This window comes from Lepidochelys kempii, chromosome 2, assembly GCF_965140265.1.
Source record: "Lepidochelys kempii isolate rLepKem1 chromosome 2, rLepKem1.hap2, whole genome shotgun sequence".
Taxonomy (NCBI): Eukaryota; Metazoa; Chordata; order Testudines; family Cheloniidae; genus Lepidochelys; species Lepidochelys kempii.
Genome location: NC_133257.1, coordinates 251688204 through 251705963, shown reverse-complemented (window position 1 = coordinate 251705963; position 17760 = coordinate 251688204). Strand labels below are relative to the sequence as shown.

Sequence of the window (17760 nt, the reverse complement as noted above, 5' to 3'; positions counted from 1 at the left end):
TGGACACAGAAGCCAAAAACCCAACTGTCTGGGTAAAGGCCAGACAGGTGGCAACCATAGTTTGAACCCGAGTTCACTAATGTGTGTTACTTAACCTGAGTTAAGAATACATTTTTTTGTGTGTGTATGTGCAGAGTAGACCTGCCCTTAGACATGATGTAGTGATACAGTGACAATCAGAGGAACAGAGTGAGGAAGAACAATTGTTACAGTAGTAATATAACGTGTTGATTCTGTTTTAGATTGTGCATGTCTTGAAGTTTTGTTGTGTAAGATGATATTCCAGCCTTTATGGCTGGAATACTTAAGAGTCGGGATGTGTCTACACTGCAGTGTAAGGCCAAGGTTAGTAGAAATGAGTTAGCAAACCCTAGGTTTATTAACCTAGGGCTTGAGCATCTACATTTATTTGTAACCCCAGCATAGGAATTGTTAAACCCTGGCTCCCAGCCTGGCGCTCTTGTGTCTACACTGTATTATGAAGGCCTGAGTCCAGCTATGGATATCTGAGACTTTCTAGTGCACTCCCAAAATGTGACTGCTTTCGCACTTTGTTCATGATGGATTGTGGGAAGACTTGACTGTCCATTAAACTTGACTGTCCAGAGGACAAAGAAAGTCTGTGTGTGGGGTTGTGGGATATTTTTGGTGGACTTTCAGCGCCAAAATCCAGCGGGGCTGCATCTACACTGCAAAGCAATAAGACTTAAAACCTGGCTCCCAGCTTGACTCGGGCTCGGACCCTCCACCCCCATGGAGTCCTGGGACTCCGGGTCCGAGCCCTGGGTTTATATTGCAGTGTAGACTTACTCTTAGTTTGAAAAAAAATAATTCCCAGAAACATCTTTATTGGTGTGCTGCAAATTGGGATTAATATTTTTAAGTATAGTTTTATCAATCCCCATGAAAGTTGAAGGGTGCCTTACATACAGTCTCTTCAATTAAATCTTCCCTCTCCCAACTTGAACATAACTCTGGATTTCATAGGTTGTATATTGGTCTTTGGAGAAAGGGAAGTGGGGCAGATCTTCTTTTAGGTGAGTCTCCGGTCATGTTGAACATATGTCACGTTCATATTTATGAATCAGTAGCTGCTTATTATGCACATCATGTGTAAATATATTTTTTTACATTTCTCAGGTTTCTTCCAGTTGCGTTCTACGTGAAAAGTTTGCCATTATAATTATTAAAATGCTAGTTCGTAACTTTTGTTTCTCATCTGAGCTGGCAATCAGGAGTTACCAAAGCACTGTAATTATTGTATTTCAGTTCATTCTATAAATTTCCCCTAATGTCTGTCAAAAGCCAGTTCTATACATTTTTATGAAAATAGAGGGAGTGTGGCCAAGTGGTTACAACACATGGATTGATGTCAGGAGATCTGGTTCCGTCACTCTTTCTTGTGTGTACCCCTGATCCTTCAATCTGATCCCCAAGGCTAGACCCCTTCACCTGGGCCTGTCTGGATACTCCCAATGAAGTTAGTGGGGCTCTTTACAGATGCTGTGGTCCAACCACATGGATCAGATTGAAGGGTTATGCTCTAAACTTCAACAAGATACTTAGGCATCTCTGCCTCAGTTTTCCCATCTGTACAATTGTAAGTTTGGACTCTAATCTCTTCTCTTGGAAAGCTCCAGTGCGTTTCTAACTTGATTTCTGACTGAAAGCTCTGCATATAGAACAGCAGGGAACTCCAGTTTCACATCTCAGCTATGTAAATAATATTAACAGTCTAATTCCCTTTTACAGGCCAATAAGCGTTTCTGGTAACAGAAAAATTACTAGTTTTGCAATGTCTCTGAAGCAAAGATAATGAGATTTTTTTTGTAGAAAGTGATCTTGTCTGAGAAAATAACTGTGTTTTTTGTCTTCCACAGAGTTTACAGATGCTTCCTCAGCAACGGAAAGCCATAGCGAAATTTAAGGAACCAGCACATGCGTTAGCATTTCAACAGAAATTCCACAGGTAAATATTTAGCCATTGCTTCATTCTTTAGTTTATCTGCCCTCTTTATAAGCTGAAATCATGGTCTCCTATGAGAGCTTCATATTCAAGTCCATATTCAAATGTATATTTTACTATTGACCTTCATAAAACCTTGTTTTCTACTCTCCATACATATAATAGTAAAAGTTTGTATGCCGAATGAAGAAAATGCTAACTATTTCTTTAACATTTTACAGGCATATGATAGATCTGTCCCACATTAACGTGGCATTGATAGTTGAGTGAGCATAGCTGATAACGCTAATAGAAGCATGCTGTGGAGCTACACAGGGAGAAGATACAAAGGCAAAACCATCAGGATCTGAAGTCTTTTCAGTTTACAGTCTTTCTTTAACTGCTCTGTAGAACTACAGAAAGTAACAAGATTTCCTCAAGATAAGCTGAACTTAAGAGGATCTAGCAAAGTGGAGTTTGTGTTCGATTTCTTCACATTCGGTTGAAACCCTATGGAACTGCAAATTTTTTTTCAAAGTGCTTACAATGCATGTAGACATTGTTCTTCAAGATTGTACTGTGTGATCACAGTGACTTGAGTTGAGAAAAAGAACACTTACATTGAAAAATTTAAAAAGTTTCTTCATAGCAAAGAATATTTGATAATGGTTGCTCTTATCTTCAGTGAAGGGTATTTAAATGAAAACTCACTTCTCTAAACAAAACACACACACGTATGTTGTTCCTCTGAGAAGATAAAAGATGCATTCTTATATAGATTTAAGACGTGGTCTACTTGATTGATGATGATATTTTGAAAGGCTTTGGAGGTGACACAGGAAGGCTGTAGTTTCTGTGTTTGTAAATACGTTAGATCGGTTTTTGCATCTTCTAGTCTGACACACATTCCCTCTTTACTCCCTTCCCCCTCCCTTTGTGAAATGAAAACACTTTGTAGGAATAACATTGCTACATTTCCCCCCATAGTTTAAAATGAAGGATCTTGGTCTTCACCTTTCAATAGCATAATGGGGTAGTTTACTCCAAGTAGTAATTTATTACAGTTTAAATTGTTTTTTAAATGGGATTGCAAGATACAAAGAAAAAGTGAAACACTTACGCTCATTTTAAAAATAGGGTGACACAGAGAAAGTGGTACGTTCCCAATAGTGTTTCTTTGTGCCACTGTTGCAGAGTACGCTTCCTCTTAATCTTTGTCGATTAGTATTTTTCCTTGAGATTTATTTTGTGACTAATGCTAAACCATTACAAAAAAAAATTAGAGCAAAGGCATAAGAATTGTGACATGGTGTTCCCCACAGAGATGGGATTATGAGGATGTTGTTACGCTGCTTGTGAAATTGGCAGTTCTAAAAATTATGTGCAAACATTAAAGGGGATTGCATTTTATAGTTGGTAAAATCCATTATACTTCCTTTGGGTTAGAACCATCCGGATGGTATTTCCAAAGGAACAAGTTTTCAGTTACTTTTGGACAAATTTAGCAAAATGCCATTGTTTATATCCAATTGCAGGTTTTATGAAACATTTTCTTAGTTTTTATTTGGTGGAGCTTTCCTTCATTCTTTATTTTTAGGATATACAGTACTTTTGAGTGCTGACCTACTTTTTGAAGTGGGCACCTCTGGAAACTTCATAATCTTTGAGGATACTCAAGTAACAGAAACAGAAAAAACACTAACATGATGCAGGAGCTTGTGAATGGGGTCTAAACAAGTGCCAGAATATGGAAGAATGACAGTTTGAAACAAATTAGTTGCAGCAAACCGTAGCTAATATGTAAAATTTAGTGGTGACGCAGTTCACATAGGCTTTCTAACTGGCTTTCTCACAGCAGAGTTTTTTATACTGATTTCCAATTAAGTAGAAGTTACTAAAAATTAATGATTGAGTAATAAATAGTGTCTAAAGTCTCCGCGGTAAAACTGCTTTCTTTTTCCACTGACATAATATGAGAATAATGTAGTGTATTGACATTATTACAATGGGAAAATGAAAATGTTTAAGGAATAATAGTTTCTAAAGCCATTTGCATCTTAGCACCGTGTATCTTAGCAGATCACAGTAAGATCATTAGAATACTCACATATGAAAGTGGATTTTCTCACATTTGCGTGTATCTAAATCATAACATTTGGCGCAGTGCAGCACAATTGATGATCTCTGCTCAGGACAGATCCAAGACTGGGAGTAGCAGATGTGTCACAGGTAGAAATGAATTGGTGGGGCTGTATGTGAAGGCATGATACCTGATTTCCATGGTGCTTGGCTCTCACTAGTGCTCTTCCCTCCTCACATCCACCATTACTAAACCCCACAAATATTGTATTTTTTTATTGTTAAAAAGGAATGCTTACATCTCAGATGGGCCATTAAAGGTGGTGACGTACCCCACTGTTAAGGAACAGCTTCTCTGTGAGGGGAAGGTTGGAAAAACATCCAGAAAATAAATGGACCCGAGTGTCTGCCTATGGAAGTATGGGCCGGATGTGACTACAAATAGCTCAGTAGGCAAAGTCCAGCAGTGGGCAAGTCTGCAGCTGATCAGCTGTTCTTTTATAAGCAGATGTTGTTGTTGGAATATGAGCTTTTTTGAGGCCTAAAGAATAGGGGCCCTATCCAAAGCCTAAAGAAGTCAATGGAAAGTCTCATACTGACTTCAGTGGGTTTTGAATCAGTTCCTAGGAGAACAACATTTGGCAATTAGGGGATTAAGAATTTTTAGTCAGGGTCTTTTAAACATTTTCCCACATAACCATCCTGGGGCACTGAAAACAAAGACATGAACAATGTCTCCTTAAACTTACCAAATAGATTGGAGCGATGTAAGCATTGTTTAATAATTGTATATATCCCTCTTTATAGACAGTTCCTTTAGATGATTGCGTGTGCATAGATAGAATGCAGACATATTTGATAGTGACTGTAGCTGCTTATCACAGCAGCTGGGTATCATATGGGGACTGTGAGTATGTTCTGTATGTATGTATGTTCATATGGATACAATTATGCACATACATACATCCTGTATATTACAAATCTTTTTAACAGGATGATCTTCAAAAAAGTACAGTAGTAAGAACAACCATTAGGTTTAGGCATACATTAAAAATGTTTCAATAAAACATATCTTCAGTAATAAACTCATAACTTAAAACTGGATTTGCTGGCAATGACCAATTTGAACAATAGCATCACAGTTTGGTTCCATTTGTTGTGGCTCCTCCCACAAAAGCAAAGGAAGTAGAGGTAAAATTAGAAGACCATGTTATTTCCATGTTCTCTTACAGCATTTCGTTAAATCTGGCCACCTTAAGTTAATTTTCTTGGAAGATCTGTTGCAACCATTATCTTGTTCTTTCTTTATCATGCATTTAAAATAAGATGCAGAATGCAAAAATTGCATTTAATATACAATGTAAATATGGAACTTTTAAAATTAAAAGATGTTACTCAAAGTGCTTACAATTCAACCACATCTTAGCTACTTGTTAGTTTTTTTGTGTTGTCTTATCTAAGCTTAATGGACATGGTTCCATAAATGTTGATGTGTTTTGTGTATCTCTTCAAATTTTTATAAAGATGCTAGTAAGTCAATACATATATCCTGATCTGTGTATTATTTGTTCACAAGTTTCAGAGAAACTTAAATTTAGTAATGCTATTTTAATAGGTAAATATACAGTAGGTGATTATGTGGAGCCAAATATATATATATTTTCTTTTTCAGGTATCTTGTTTTGATCTTGTGGCACTTCTAAATTCATTTTACTCTATCATATCACATCTTGGCTACTAGATTGGTCTGGCCATATTATGTGTGAAATTATAGAAGAATGTTCTTAATTTCTTTAAGAAGCCTCTGTCCTTAAAGGTTAAACGGATTATACATTACACTAGGTCTTCACATTCTCATGTCAGACCAAGATTTGGGTTGGGGGGGGGGGGGGAAGAGAGGAGGCTCTTTTTTTGTTGTATAAGTACAAAGTGGTCGGTCTAAAGATATTGTTCTCAAAGATTGGGAGCTTGGGGTTATTTTAGTTTTTGTTGTTCAACACACAATTCAAGTTGGTGATGTTAACATTTTATTCTTTTCACAATCTCAGAGAGCAGGATGGCACACTTTGTATGATGAAAAGAAACCATTAAACATAATTGAGGAGCTTGGTAAAATCCTATGGATGGGGAGAGGCAGAAGTGCAGACCTATAGAATGTTCATAAATATAGGAATTGCTACAAAATGTTTTATAAACTATAGTGACAGATTTTTTTAATTTAGCAGGCTGATGTGGGCCAAGAATGACTGATTCATCTCCAATGTAATTGGACAAAAGATTATATTTATAAATATTGAAGTCAGATCTACAGAATATAGGACAAAAATAAATCTTCAACTAATAGGTTTAATTCCCATTTGGGGGTTGGTTCTGAAATTTTAAGGTTGGTTTAAGGTTGGTTTTAATTTTCACAGCTCTGCTTAAGGCCCTGTTAGTAACTAATTTACCAGATCTTCATTGGACATCTTAATTCCTTTCATAGTTGAATTCCATTGCAGAGATTTAGTCTGAAGAACTTTTACAAAACTGTAGGTATTCTCAGCATGCCTGTGTATTACTACATTACCACCTTAGGTACATTATAGCAACTAATTCTGACTACTTTGGGGAATAAATAAGAGCATTTTATTTCGTCCTGAATATTTTTTTGAATGTTTACACAATATAGTATCTTCAGTCTGGCCAGTTTTAAAAGTTTTGCCCCTTCTAAGAAGATGCTGTGGCCACTTCCTAGAATTAGCAGAAGTAGCTGTGGGTGTTGCCTTTATCCATAGTTTGACTTTTCTGGATATGTCCTAGATTTGCGCTCCACCATACTCCTGTAGATGTTGTATTGTCCTCCCTGTTAGCACTGCAATATTCTATGTATGTTTCTACTCCAAGGATATGCTTCTGGCTTCACATACTTACTGTTAGACAGGATTTTTAGTATTGGTCCTCTAGGCGTAACTTTTTTCTTTTTAGCTATTTTTGGTACTTTGATTTTTCTAGCAGCAGTGTTGGATGAAAAATAAATGTGGGGGAAAGAGGCACTAGACAGATTGAAGAAAGTCCACTAGATTTTGAGAGGAATAAATCATTAGGGTAATTTAAGGCTCTTGTTTCAATGTTACTTTTAAACCGGCTTTGATTCTGAAATGTTACTTAGCACCATTCTTTAAATATGAATCAATTCAACAGTTTTAATACTGGAAGCATTTTATCTTAAGTTAGTATTAAATCCTAAGGATTTTATGTAAGGTTTTTTGTAACCTAGTTAATTTTATCATAAAAATTGCCTACGTTTTAACTTATTCTCCACATGAGCGTAAGGTCTTATTAACAAAAACACTGATTCATATTGGATCCTCACGTATACCATCTTCTGGTATAATATGGTTGGGAAGGATCATTTGTTTTATTCTTTAGCACGACCTTTTGCAGGGTAAATTTTTTTTAATTTTTTTGTTTACTCTTCAGTTTCCATTTCTGTGCTTATTTTGGTGGGAACTACATTGTCTTTTGCACTATGTAAAACTTAACGGGAAGGCTAATTTCACTGGGTCTTCAAGCACTTGCATTACTTTCTCACTTCTCAAGTTGGACACTTTATTTTTCTAATTCTAAATGGAAAGGGGTCGTTGCACATATTTCATAATTTCTCAACAGGTTTACATCAAGGATTTTTAATTTAACAGCATCCTAGTTAATTGAGCTTACACTATTTTAAATTTTATTACAGATTAAATGTAGTTTTTTTAAAAAAAGAAAAAAAACCAGTCCTGTGTACAGTTGCATAAAATATATTATGGCTGAAATAGTATCTGATTATATGGAAAATCACTGTTAAAAGAAGCATTTTACTGCTATTTTTACCTTTTTTTAAAATGCATTTCATAGTTCAGGCTTTTCATTGTGCATAGTAATTTTTCTAGTGTCTGACAGGTTTACTTTGCATAAATAGAAATAAAACTACTTATTTTCACTAATGAAACAATTTTTTGCAGGACTACTTTGCAGGAGATGGGGGTTTTCCGTAATTTAACTTTCAAATTAATATACATTTTCATTTACAGATACAACAAAGACAAGACTAATGAATTTATTTACAGTTGATCATCTGTCTTTAATGGACCATATAATTTGTACCCTTAAGAAGAGACACCATTAAAACAAGTCATAACACTTTATTTTTTTACCAAGTTATCCTTAGTCACCTTTGTTCCCCTCACGCTCTCTCTGTCCCCTTCCTATTTCCCCTCACTCCTAATTCACCTGCAGGAATGTTAATTCTTTACTGCTGTCTCCTCCTTGGCGTTCTTCTCATCTCTGTCTACAACTTTCTCTTTCCGCCTGCCTGACAGTTGTAGTACCCATCTCTCAGAATCCTTCTCTATTCTAGTTCCCTCATACAAGGCTTTGGTCGCCTGTATTGAAAGTAGATTGTACTGCTGCATCTTTCCTACAGATGGTAGTTGTAAATGTTTGAGCATAAACAGCTGCCACCCAAAGGAGGGGTCATTTTGAGAGGTTTCACGCTTTAGGACGTGTTGCACATTCCAAAGGTGTAGAGAAAATAGTACTTAACCGTTTTGTTTCACAGCTCTTTTCCACGTAGGGGAGTGAGAGCAATTTCCAGATATGCTCTAGCTTCTGTGGCATACCAGGAGATATGAGACTAATTACTAACTTTGTTTCTGTCCTTTACTTTTGCAGGAGTTCTGTTCTTGAATTCAGTGATAGTAATAGTACTGTATCATTGCCACTTAGCCGTAATGAGCACCTGTCCGAACAATTCTACCCCTATTACTGTTACTGAATGTGATCCTTCCTAACCTAGAAACTCTTAAGTGCTGGGTAGATTGGGGTATATTGAAACTGTACTTTAAAATGTACTGCTCTAATCTGGATTATGAAGCTTGTGTTTATTAGGAGTTCAGAATATAAATTCAAGAGGCGACTGTATCATGATACTGACTCCACTGTGGGTTCATCTGCTTCATGTTTTCTACTGCGTCATCTACACACATTATTTTACTTATTTCTTAAGTGTTATACTAAGTCCTTCCATTTGCATTAGATATCCTTCGTTGGTATATGCTAGGTGTGAATGTAAAAATGAAAACACAGAAATAATGTACAAGTTCCTTATGTGATTCCATACTTCAAATGTCAGTATGTATTTAAGTGTATTTATTGTAACTAAATTGTGTTAATAAAATATTTTTTCCTTTTCTTTGTAGCATATTGCCTTTGTATCTTGTTCTTATGCACAACATGAACTTCACATTTGTCACAAATTACAAATACCACGTATCGTTATTATTTCTTGGTAGCACCCACAGATGCCCAATCATACGGCAGGGTCTCATTTTCAAGGCACTGCAAATGAGTAGAACAAAAAGCCAATCCATGACCCAGAGAGGCTGCAATTTAGTTTATTTTTTCAAAGACACCACAGGTGAATAAGCAGACAAAAGGGGATGGGGACAGGTGACAGTAAAAATACGGCTTTTTGCATAAATTAGTAATCTAAATGTCAAACAGTTATGAGTGGCCACTCGCCTAACCAGTGCCAGACAATATGTGCATAATTCAAGACCTGATACAAAGGTGTAAATGATCCCAGTATGATCACCATGGATCAGAGTCTGAACATAGTTATATCAATGTAAATAGAGAGTAATTCCACTCACTTAAATATTTCAGTGTAGCAGCAATCAGAACCAGATCCTATATTCACAGTGCACTTCTCGCATTTGTAGTGTGATTTTTTAAGGCACCATTATTTACATAAAAATGTGTGTTAGAGTATTGTGAAGAATGTATGTACTATAACTCACATAAGAAGGGCCCCAGTATTTTCATAATAGAAAATCAGTTTTGAGATTCAAACTGCTGCATGTGAAATAGCTTGTAAGCTTTCAATGTCATGTAGCAGCCTATAACTATTACTGAGCCTAGAACAAGAGAAAATATCCTCCAACTTCAGAACAGACTATCATGACATTCCCAAAGTCCTTAAATCACCGATACCCACAGTAGGCATTTAATGAACACTGATTCGTCGAGATCTCAGAAAGTTTAAGAAGTTCATGTAAATTAAATATCTCTGATGTACTGGATCTTATGCTTAAATCTACAGGAATAGCCTATTGTTGGTACAAAATATTGCTTAATTTTATCCAAAATAAAATCAATTTTAAGAAGCTTGAAAACAAATGTTTACGAAGACTAATTTCAAAATCATTTGTGTAGGATGCCTGCAGTAAGGATTTGTGAAATTAAAACCCATTTGAGGTTCTTCGTCTCATACATTTCCGTACATTCCTTTCAAGCTAAAAGCTAGTTTAGAATATTTTAATGAGTTTTTACCTACACCTTTTCACAAAGATTGTACAAAGCATTAATATAATAAGTTTAGCAAAAGTATTGTTTCCATTTGTATTGGTCTGCCCACAATGTAGCTTTAAAAGGCTGAAATAAAGGGCCCACCAATATCCCTGGGCTAGACAGTTAATCCTGCCATTCTTCTTCATGATCTATTCACTTGCATCAAGTTATTTGCATTTTGATTACCTGATTTTTAGAACAGTTTCCCAATTTGTAGCATGATCAAAACTGGGAGTTGTCTGAGGGAGGGATAGGGGAAGATGGAAAAATGTTAATACATCGTTTCATTAACCTTTATCACCATTCCTTCAAGACTTTTATTCTGTTCTACAGGTTTGAAAGACTTTGGGTCCCCAATTCACTCTGAAGCAACCTTTCTATTTGAAACTATTTGCTTTAAACCAAGGGCCCAGGCAAGTATTCCTCATTAACCTGAATATAGTTCTATTGATTTTAGTAGGGCTATTCATGAGAATGAGGACGTACTCATACGAAGGTTGCATGATTGGGCCCTATTGCATCAAGGCCACCTGCCCAAAGTTAAGTGCTGGCCCTTTTAAGAAAGCTCACATCTAAATTTGTTCTTAGATCTTTTAAACTGTCTTGCTGCTAAGGGAATTCTGCATCTGTGTGGCTGAATATCTACCCTTCAAACTAAACAAGTGTCTTCAGACTGGTCACATGGTGCTGGTGCTCCTTATCTTCAAATGTTACATTACGTTAAAAGTCAGCTAAACATACATTTACATATCTTCTCTATCTTTCTATGTAAGCTCTTGTTGCAGTTACCACAGGAAAATTGTAGCTGCAAGTGGGAAGGGAGGTTGCCAGTGATAGAGAATGGGAGAAAGGCGGATCCATGAGAATCTTTCTGGTAGGATGTGATCCACACTATGAAAATTTTTGAGTCTCCTTAGGAGAGTGAATGTCAGGTCTTCCTGTTTCTTGTCCTACATTCCACCAACTGAGTACTGTTCAAGTGACTTCTTTTCGTGCAGTTCCCTGGCCAGAACGTACTACTTCCATGAATGTGTGTGGTGGGGGTATACAGGTGTTATCAGCATGCGTTTGGGGTGGTCGTATGACTCAATCATCTAAATCCCAAGTGAGCTATGCAATTGTTCCCAGATGAGTGTTGATGAAACGTTTACACGATTCCACACTGTCACATATTCTGTACAGAAACTGTTTTAACAAATAGTTTTAGGGAATTTTTAAAATGTTCTTGGGACTATTTCATGAACCTGTAAAACCAGGCATCTTTGTTACCATGAATCCAAATATGCAGGGCTTGGAGGGCATGAAATTAAAATTGTAAGAGCTAGAGAACCTGTTACTTCCCTGACTCTGAACCTTGCCTGTCCTCAGCCTCTGGCATATTGAAGTTTGAAAGGGTTTGCAATGCTAGAATAAGTCCCAGAGAGATGGCTTAAGCCTCATCTACCCTTAAAACCATTTCCTGTATAAAGAAAAGGAGTACTTGTGGCACCTTAGAGACTAACCAATTTATTTGAGCATGAGCTTTCGTGAGCTACAGCTCACTTCATCGGATGCATACCGTGGAAATTGCAGTAGACATTATTTACACACAGAGACCATGAAACAATACCCCCTCCCACCCCACTGTCCTGCTGGTAATAGCTTATCTAAAGTGATCATCAAGTTGGGCCATTTCCAGCACAAATCCAGGTTTTCTCACCCTCCGCCCTCCCCCCCCAACTCACTCTCCTGCTGTATAGCTACACTAGCAAAACCGTCCTAGTATAGACAGTTTATGCCAGCAAATAAGTATTTCTGCCAGCATAGTTTATATTGGGTTGGCGTGTGAAAAGTACTTTTTTATACCCTACTCCCCCATATACAACTGCAACTACATTAGGGCTTTTGCAGGCATAGCCATGTGTCCGTCAAACTAACCAAAAACTAACACCCACAACTGTCATAGCTATGCCAGCAGAATTTGTAAGTGCAGACCTGGCCTCGAGGGCAGGTGATGCAATCACAGGCAAGTGCTAAGTTTACAACATAAATAAGGTATATTTTCCTTCTACTATTAAGGAGTGCTACATAGGAATTACCATACCACATAAGAATATAAGAACGGGCAGACTAGGTCAGACCAATGATCCATTTAGCCCAATATCCTGTCTCCCAACAGTGGCCAATGCTAGGTGCTTCAGAGGGAATGAACAGAACAGGCAGTCATTGAGTGATCCAGCCTCTGTCAATCACTCTCTGCTTCTGGCAGTTAGAGGCTAGGGACACCTAGAGCATGGGGTTGTATCCCTGCCCATCTTGGCTAATAGCCATTGATGGGGACCTAGCCTCCATTCACTTATCTAATTCTTTTTTGAACACTTATAATTTTGACCTTCACAACATCCTCTGGCAACGAGTTCCACAGCTCGACTATGCGTTGTGTGAAGAAATACTTTACGTCCTTATGTTTGTTTTAAACCTTCTGCCTATTGATTTCATTGGGTGACCCCTGATTCTTTTGTTATGTGAAGGAGTAAATAACACTTTCTCCACACCAGTCACAATTTTATAGCCCTCTAGCATATCCCCTTTTAGTCGCCTCTTTTCGAAGATGGGAAATCAGTCTTTTCAACCTCTCCTCATACAGAAGCTGTTCCATACCCCCAATCATTTTTGTTGCCCTTTTCCAATTTTAATTATCTTTTTGAGATGGCATGACTGGAACTGCACACAGTATTCAAGGTGTGGACATACCTTAGATCAGATCCAATGCCCATGTAGTCTCGTCTTCTGCTTCCAACAGTGCCCAGTTTCAGAGGAAGAACGCCACAATAGGCAGGTTTATGGTAACCTGCCTCTCATATTAGGTCTCATCCTGGTCTCTAATAGATTGGCTTAAACCCTGAAGCATGAGATATAATAGCCCTTGCAAAATGTGTTGTCATTAATTATGATTATTCTCTCTATTCTTGCTATCCACATAAATGTCCAATTCCCTTGATTTGCTAAGTTCTTGGCTTCAAATTATGGTGGCAATGGGTTTCACAGTCTAGTTACATATTGTTTAAAAATATTTCATTATCGGTTTTGAGCCTATATTTTGAAACACCAGAGCTTTGCATGACACTTTACAGGTAGATAAAAAAGATATGGTCCCTATGACAAATGTATTCCATTTGCTTGTGCAACTTTATGGATATCCCCTCCATATAAGATGTGCATCTATGTACACACACTTTATTGTAGCCCACCTGGTAGGCAGTGGCATATATTGGGTCCTTGCAGGTCAGTTTCCCACTGGAGGAGAAATCACTGATGCGGTATCTGGGTATTTTCTAAGTGTAACATTCATTTCAGATCATCTACACCAGCCCTGAAACAGAGATGGTATTCCCCTCTTTCAGGAATCTGAGCCCATGCCAGTGCCCAGTTCCCAGGAAGCAACTCTGCCCCCAGAATTCACTGTAAAAATCCCTTGTTGTTTGCCACAGCTCCTCCAGAAGGAAACCACATCACAACTAAAAATATGAGCACTTTTCAACGTAGCTGCTTCGGTGCTGGCATGCTAAGAAAATGGTAAAACGATGTGCACCAGCTGGTCTCTCCTGCCATCACATGGTAGAAAGTGTACTGGTGGCACTAACCAGAAACACGAGTTCAGCACGAGTGGATTCGTGATACTTGTTTGGTGACATCCATGCCAACACCGAGGGCCTACATGCAATCTGCACTAAAGACTAGACTTGCTCAAAAGGTTGTTGCCATTTTTAAATGTTGCGTTTTGATAAAACAAAACATTGACAAACTTTCTATTTTTCTGTTTGTCTTTTGTTAAAAGCTGATGGAAAATTAAAGCAAAAAAATCAAAATGCAAAAAACACCATGCAGCTCTGCTTAGTGCCACTTCAGTCCTTTCCACACTATGCTGTAGTAGGTCTTCCATGGTACAGGGGGCCTCATGGACCACGTCTGTTCTGGAATGAATTTCAGCCCCTTTGTCCCAAATTCGTTATCTCCCTGGCCTAATCTGTTGTTTACTCTATGCCACTTCCCATCATGGGCTGTTGTCACTTCTGCTGGTCTCTACTCTAGAATAGTTGCTCCCTAGGGAAGGGATCATATTCTTGACTCCATATAAGTCAATGGGAATTTTGCTATTGACTTCAATGAAGCCAGGATTTCATCCTCTGTCTTGTTTTTAAATCTACCTAAAAAGTGTCATGCACAATTACTGTGCTGTGCAAATATATATATATTTGCCTTTAGGTGCTGGACATCTCAGCAGAATTCAGTAAAGGGCATCCTAGCACTTTCCTTAGACCTAGTGGCAGATTAGAATTTTGAGCCTAAAAAAAAGGCAATGAAAACCAAATCATAGCTCAGCTGAATGAGAGGATAAATCCTTTATATGAACTCTGATGCAGAGATTGCAAAGTGATACTTGATGGCTAGTTCCTAACATTGAACCTTCCTGGTTGCAAGAGGTTTGTTTTCATTCACTAAGGCCAGAAAAATGCAACTATCAAATTAAAATATGGGGATTTTTCTTGGGCCTTCCCCACATGACCCTTAATCAGTGATATCCAGAATGAGTGCACACTTCCCCTTTTATGAGTGGGGGTGGGGAGGTAATCATTGCTCATCAGCTAGACCCTCAATCACTGAGCTTCAAACAGCTGGTGGTACGTAACCCTCATCTTCATTTAAAATGTGTAGTACCCTTTCTCTTAGCTGTCTCCACTTTCATGGTTTTTTCTCATACATTTTTATGAATTTTTTAAAAAAAAGAATTTATGGGGGGAAATGGTAGTGTGAGTATGTGAAAATTATAACAGCTAAAAGGCTATCACAGTTGTAAATGAGGCTGAATGGTTATATGCCAGCAGCTGTTTATAGTTCAGTGATTGAGTCTAATTGACAAGAAGTAATTACCTCCTCTCTAAAAGGTGAAATGGGTTCTCAGACTGTGAATACTACTGATGAAGGGGGTTGTGCCAGGAGAGGGTTAGAATGTAAGAAGGATCCATTCTAATATTTTATGCGTACAATCTTAGTGGCCTAAACAGACTAAAATAAATAAAATCAATTCTAGTTTTGCTTACATGTGATGTTCCTCTTCAAGGACTCAGCACAACTCACTGGGCTTTGAGTTTCCAGGGAGTTTCAAAACCCAGGACAAACAATTTACTAGGCAATTCCTCCTCTTTTGGGTATGGGCTTAGAGCCAAAACACTTCTCCTGTTGCTGATTGAAAATGGGGATAGGTCTCTTAGTTAGTTCTTCTTGTTTCAATAAGTGGAAATTTACATAATTTATTACAAGGAGTTCTATGTGCTTTTATGGGCCAAGAGCACCTTTTCTGTTCCATTATAACAGACAAATGTACTCACTGTGTGAGTGTGCACAAATTGGATATTGTGGCTACCCAGGGCTAAGCCTGTGCAAGCATAGGGTCTCCAAACTCTCCACACGTGCAATACCTGTATGTGCAACAACATACGCACAAGCCACGAATCTTCTTTTTAAAAACTTCTAGAGATTCTAAAATGCAGTTTGCAAGAAATCTGAACCAGGGCATGTCTTTCTAGCTCAGTATGAAAATGCTCAGATGCCCCAAGTGCTCACATGGATTTCCAGCAGGACCCACCACTGAGAACAGCTTTCATTTCTGACCAGTTACTTTGATAGGGCCTGAGTAGAACGGCTGTCTCTGAAATAACTGGCACCCAAACCTAGAACTGGGGGTCATCACCATCAAGGCTCTTTGTATCCTAATCCCTGCCTACGTTCCTCCTCGTCTCTTTCCATTACCCTACCCCATTTTGTTCTGCCCCACCACAGGACTAAGTGCACACCAGTGTGTCCCTGTCTTGCTTCTGGGGCTTCATGCTGTCCCTCTCTGCAGCATACATGAACTGCACCTTCTTCCCTTCCTCACTCCCTGGCGTGTTTTCTTCATGTAATATTGAAGATGCAAGCATTTTGGAGCTAACAGAACATGTTTAACTTCATTATTATTTACATTCAGGTATTATTCAGGACTAGGGTCCCAGTATGCTACACACTGTGCAGAGAAAAACAAAACTTACAATCTAATTCAAGACCTTATAAGTTGGAGGGTGGGAGAGGGTTATCAAACAGGGCAACAGAACATAAGAATGGCCCTACTGGGTCAGACCAAGGGTCCATCTAGCCCGGTATCCTGTCTTCCGACTGGCCAGTGCCAGGTGCCCCCAGAGGGAATGAACAGACAGATAATCATCAAGTGATCCATCCCCTGTGGTCCATTCCCAGCTTCTGGCAAACAGAGGAACATGTGGTTACTCAGCTCTGTCCCTGGCTTGGTGGTTCTAGCCATTCTTTTTCTTTAATTATAGGATTTAACTAAACTAATGAATAAAATCCAAAGCAGCGCTTCTCACTGGTCATTGTGCTAGTCACTGTGGTGGGGCAGTTTCCCATAAGCTTCATGGCAGCAGCGGCACCATTCAATCAGGCTGTTCTCCATTGCTCCTCTTCTCCCATATATATATAGAATCTGTTTAGCTTGTAAGCTATTTGAAACAGACCTTGCCTGTGAATCATCCAGCACAATGCTCACGCTATGCAAATTGTAATAAACTATTTAGGGGTTTATAGATAGTAGCCAGCACTTTGAAGTTCAGTCAAATGTAACTTGGTAGTCAGACACATGTAATAGGTGGTTTGTCTGACCTGGGCTGATGGATTTTTAAACATTTATTGTTTATACACTTGTCAAACTCTGCTTGGCTTTCAGAAGGCCTCCCATTAGTACATGTCACAGTCAGGCTAATATCAAATTGACAAAGGCATGGATAACTGTACTGAGATCTGTATCTGAGAGGGATAGAATATCTCAGCCAGCAAAAGCTGAAAGGTGGCATTTCTGATCATTACAGCTATAGAGTCTATGAATGACGCAGGGCTTAGTAAGAGTCCATATCATTTTGCCAATACGTGGACAAATGCCCTCCATAAAAGAAGGAATTTTAGGCTTTGCCAGTGCTCTCGGCTGCTTCTCCCTGCCAAGTAACAGCATCTCCATCTTACATGTACTGTGCCTAAGATTATTTTTATCAAAGGCCCCATCTTCATGAAGCATTGAGAAAGCAGCAAAGCTGGCTGAAAAGAAATATATTTTGTTAAAAATAAAATGGAAATCATTCATCCGATTCAAAATTTTCCATTTTTTTCAAACAAAATTCATTTTGTTTTGGTGGGAAAAAATGCACTTGTACTTTCCATTGGGAAACAAAATGGGAGGAAAAAAGTGAGTATGTGTGTGGAGGTTTTCCCCAGCCTGTAGGAACTCATTTCAAAATATTTTGAAAATTGTCAAAAAATCAGCCAAAATGATTTTTTTA

The 17760-nt window shown here is 38.2% G+C and overlaps 1 protein-coding gene across 5 annotated transcripts in view; it reads left to right on the top strand.

Annotated features, from left to right (window-relative positions):
• Nucleotides 1-7624, top strand: part of RBM33 (RNA binding motif protein 33) — a 146268-nt gene extending 138644 nt beyond the window's left edge. For 4 of the 5 annotated variants that reach the window (XM_073334566.1, XM_073334565.1, XM_073334564.1 and 1 more), the window contains 2 exons: nucleotides 1881-1969; nucleotides 2188-7624. In XM_073334566.1, coding sequence (XP_073190667.1) covers nucleotides 1881-1969; nucleotides 2188-2236 — 138 coding nt within the window. In that variant the 3' untranslated portion in view covers nucleotides 2237-7624. Of the gene's footprint in view, nucleotides 1-1880; nucleotides 1970-2187 lie in introns of those variants that run through there. The other variant, XR_012157626.1, reaches the window with a different exon arrangement.
• Nucleotides 7625-17760: the final 10136 nt, after the last annotated feature.